The sequence below is a fragment of the Molossus molossus genome, unplaced genomic scaffold, assembly GCF_014108415.1.
Source record: "Molossus molossus isolate mMolMol1 unplaced genomic scaffold, mMolMol1.p scaffold_m16_p_6, whole genome shotgun sequence".
Lineage (NCBI taxonomy): Eukaryota > Metazoa > Chordata > Mammalia > Chiroptera > Molossidae > Molossus > Molossus molossus.
This window is the reverse complement of record NW_023425399.1, coordinates 53,591,106-53,595,113: the sequence shown is the minus strand read 5'-3', so window position 1 is coordinate 53,595,113 and position 4,008 is coordinate 53,591,106. Positions and strand designations below refer to the sequence as shown.

Genomic DNA, 4,008 nt, shown 5'->3' with positions numbered 1-4,008 from the left:
GAACAGCAAAAAAGAAAAAGAATTTAAAAATACGAGGATAGTTAAGGAGCCTCTGGGACAAATTCAAGCATGCCAACATTTGCATCATAGGGGTGCCAGAAGGAGAAGAGAAAGAACAAGAAATTGAAAACCTATTTGAAAAAATAATGACAGAAAAATTCCCTAATTTGGTGAAAAGAAAAGACATACAAATCCAGGAAGCACAGAGCATCCAAACAAAATGAACCCAAAGAGAACCACATCAAGACACATCATCATCAAAATGCCAAAGGTTAAATACAAAGAGAGAATTTTAAAAGCAGCAAAAGAAAAGCAGTTCGTTACCTACAAAGGAGCCCCCATAAGATTGTTAGCTGATTTCTCAAAAGAAACTTCGCAGGCCAGAAAGGAGTGGCAAGAGATATTCAAGGTGATGAAAAGGAACGACCTACAACCAAGACTACTCCATCCTGCAAAGCTATCATTTAGAATGAATGGACATGTAAAGAATTTCCCAGACAAGAAAAAGCTAAAAAAGTTCATCACCACCAAATCAGTATTATATAAAATGTTAAAGGGTTTTCTTGAAGGAGAAGAACAAAAATATGAACAAAGTGGTAATTAATACATATCTATCAACAATTGAATCTACAAACAACATGAGCAAGCAGAACAGAAACAAACTCATAGATACAGAGAACTTTGTGTTGCTTGCCAGATGGGCAGGGGCTGGGGGAATGGGTGAAAAAGATGCAGGAATTAAGAAATACAAATTGGCTGTTAGACTGATGAACCTCAAAGGGAATGGGGGAGGGAGGGCAGGATGAGATAAACCAAAGAACTTTTATGCATATATGCGTAAACAATGAACACTGACAAGAGTGTGGGGAATGCTGGAGGAGGGTAGAATTGGGGAGGAGGGGGGTCAATGGGGAAAATAAGGGGGGACATCTGTAATACATTCAACAATAAAGATGAATTAAAAAAACAAAAACAAATAGCTACACAGATAAATACATAAGAGTCATGAAAAAACAGGTGAAGGGGCTGTGAGAAAGCAGAGCAGGCAGATGAGGAGCTAATCAAAATAGGGATGTCAGAGAAGGACTCTTTGAAGAAGCACTGTTTGAGCAAAGACCTGAAGATGAGTGGATGTTCACTTGGGAGAGCAGCATGCGTGAAGGCCCTGAGACTCTCAGGCATTTGGTGCAATGAAGGAACAGAGGGAAAGCTGGTGTGGGTGCACTTCAGAGAGTGAGGGTTGGTGGGACGTGAGACCAGGAAGGTGGGCAGGACTGGGTCACCAGGGCTGTATGATCAGGATGAAGCCTGAGGTCTTTATGCTTAGAGCAAAGAGTGGCACTGAAAACTTAAAGCAAGGTAGATAACATGATACAATGTGGGCTTTGGCACAACAACAACACAAGAGGCATCACTGTGAGAAGTAGGAATTGGGGTGGAAGTCTGGTGAAGATGATGTGGCTGTACTGGTGTTAATATTGAGTGTGGAGGCACAGGGTTTAATCGAGATGGATTCATGGTCATGGCATTAATCATCCAAGACGATACAGATGAGACATCATAAGCCACCTGCAGAACCACCCTTGCGTTCCCCCCACTCCTCTCAACAGCCTGGATTTGGGAGGCAGTGCCTGCAGGCCCCAAGGCACAGACCCCTCTGTACATCCACTTGTTCCACAGCCAGCGCTGCGCAGGTCCATTTAGAAACTCGCCACCCCCAAAGCTGTGCTAGCTGTTTCCATGAACTCACTTGGCATGAACTCATTTATTAACCATCAGCCTGCAGTTGTGGCCAGGTGGCAGGTGAATGGCCTAGGTGGCCACAATTACTTGTTGTCCACTCGTTTGAGCTGTTCCTTGCCATTAATGGTCAACGACTTGAGCTGCCCATCCTCTTCCACTTCCACACGCTCCTGCCCATTCTCCACGATGTGCTTGGTGGTGACCCTGTGTCCGTTAACCATCTCGGTGGATGACATCACTGACTTGAACCCCAAGCTGCCAGAGCCAGAGCCCCCAAAGGAGGTGGATGAGAAGGTGGTGCGGCTAGCACTGCGACCCATTGTGTCGAGAGTAGAGAAAGCCTCCATAAAGGCTGGGAACTCACCAAAACCAGCTGAGAAGGCACCCCTCAGGCCGTGGCCCTGGCCAGCACGGTCACTGTTGAAGGGGGTGACCCAGAAGTCAAAGGAGAAAGGGTCCAGGCCCCCGAAAAACTCACGGAAGATGTCCTCGGGATTCCGGAAGGTGTAACCGGTGTCAAAAGGACTGTTATAAGGGGTGCTTGCCCCGCCACCAGCCCCCCAGCTGTCACAGCCAGCCCGGTCATATACAGAGCGCTTTTTAGAGTCAGACAGGACCTCATAGGCCTCAGACACTTGCTTGAACTTCTTCTCAGCTTCCTCCTTGTTATCAGGGTTCTTGTCAGGGTGCCAACGCAAGGCCAGTTTTCGGTAGGCCTTCTTGATGTCCTCCGGGGAGGCACTCGACTGTACCCCTAGCACTTCGTAATAGTTTGCCATGCTGAAGAGGGAGTAGGGGCAGAGGTGGGTGAGAAGATGAAGTGGGCACAGGGGCCCAGGTGATTGGGGTAGGTATGAAGGAGGCAGCAACTAACGTGGGTCCCTCAGAAGAGGTTCTTGCTGGACTCTGCTGGCTCTGGGCGTGGCTCTGCCTGGCGAGTTTATCTTTTCATAGTACCAACTTTCAGGGATAGGTGGACACCTCCACTGAAAGGGGTGGGGGAAGGGGAGGGACACTGCCACTGTGGGGCCAGGCTTGCGGGGAGGGGGGAGGTTGGCGGGTTTCCCTGCAGAGCTAAGACCAAGCCCTTTATGACATCAGCCCCTGGGTGGGGCAAATCCACCCAGAGCTCTGGATCTGGCAACACCTGGCATGTTGGCCTGCCCCTGTGAACAAGGCTGGCTACCACAACAGGCTGAGACTCAGAGCTAGGTACTCATGGGACTCTTGGCTGAGCCTTGGGATCAGCCATGGGATCTGGGCCCACCTAAGCAATAAAGATCAGTGATGATGGCCAAGGGAAGGGAGTGGGGGCTTCCTGGGATATATCCAATGGCTGAGTTCTTGGTATGGATTGAGGGGGCCCAAGGTGGAGGTTCAGGCAGGATGTGAGCAGGAGTTTATTCTTCTTATACCTCATTGTCTCATCAGATCCTCAGAGGTAAGCCCCACAAAGGCAGGGGTTTTTATCAGTATCTAGGACAGTGCTTGGCAATCAGTTCAACCTGTTGAACAAATGAAGCTCAGAGACATGCAGCAATATACTCAGGAGCAAGTCAGTGAGAGAGAGGAAAATACAAACCCAGGGTTGTGTCAGACTCTCTTGGACAGCAAATTAAAAAAAGCATTTTACTCACTTCTGGGGGGAAAAGAGAGGGGGGTGATTTGAAAATTATTAGAATAGAGAGTGTAGTGTGGACAGGGACAAAAAAACATATGTCCCTGTCATTATTCACAGAATCCGTCAATATGACCTTATTTGGAAAAGGGTCTTTGCAGATGTAATTAAATAAGACATCTCAAGATGTGATCATCCTGGATAATCTGGGTTGGCTTTAAATCTAATGACAAGTACCCTTATAAGAGACACACAGAGAGGCACACCTAAGGATATGTTTTTCATTTATTATAGAGAAAAAGGAAGGAAGAGAGGGGGAGAGAGAAAGAGTAAAAATAGATGTGAGAGAGAAATATCTGTTACCTCCTGTATGCAGCTCGACTGGGTATCATAAGGCACAGTACTCTTATAGGGAAGAGGGAGTTGTCAATATTGCAGTATGCTACAGGTGATAATGGGAGTGTAGAGGTGTGGTAATGATGGCCCTAGTAGAAATGGTGGTGGTACTGCCAGTTATGGGAATGGAAGTGGTGAAGCATAGTGATAGTTAGGTAGCATAACTGTGATAGTAATGAAAAGTGATGGAGATGCTGAAAGTGGTGGGAATAATATACTGGTGGAAATGACTGCCATAGTCATAGTGCTGA

At 47.0% G+C, this 4,008-nt stretch overlaps 1 protein-coding gene across 1 annotated transcript; it reads right to left on the bottom strand.

The window, feature by feature from the left end:
• Window positions 1–1,826: 1,826 nt before the first annotated feature.
• Window positions 1,827–2,522, bottom strand: DNAJB8 (DnaJ heat shock protein family (Hsp40) member B8). Its single transcript, XM_036245811.1, has one exon. It carries the CDS (start codon window positions 2,520–2,522, stop codon window positions 1,827–1,829), a length of 696 nt encoding a protein of 231 aa, XP_036101704.1.
• Window positions 2,523–4,008: the final 1,486 nt, after the last annotated feature.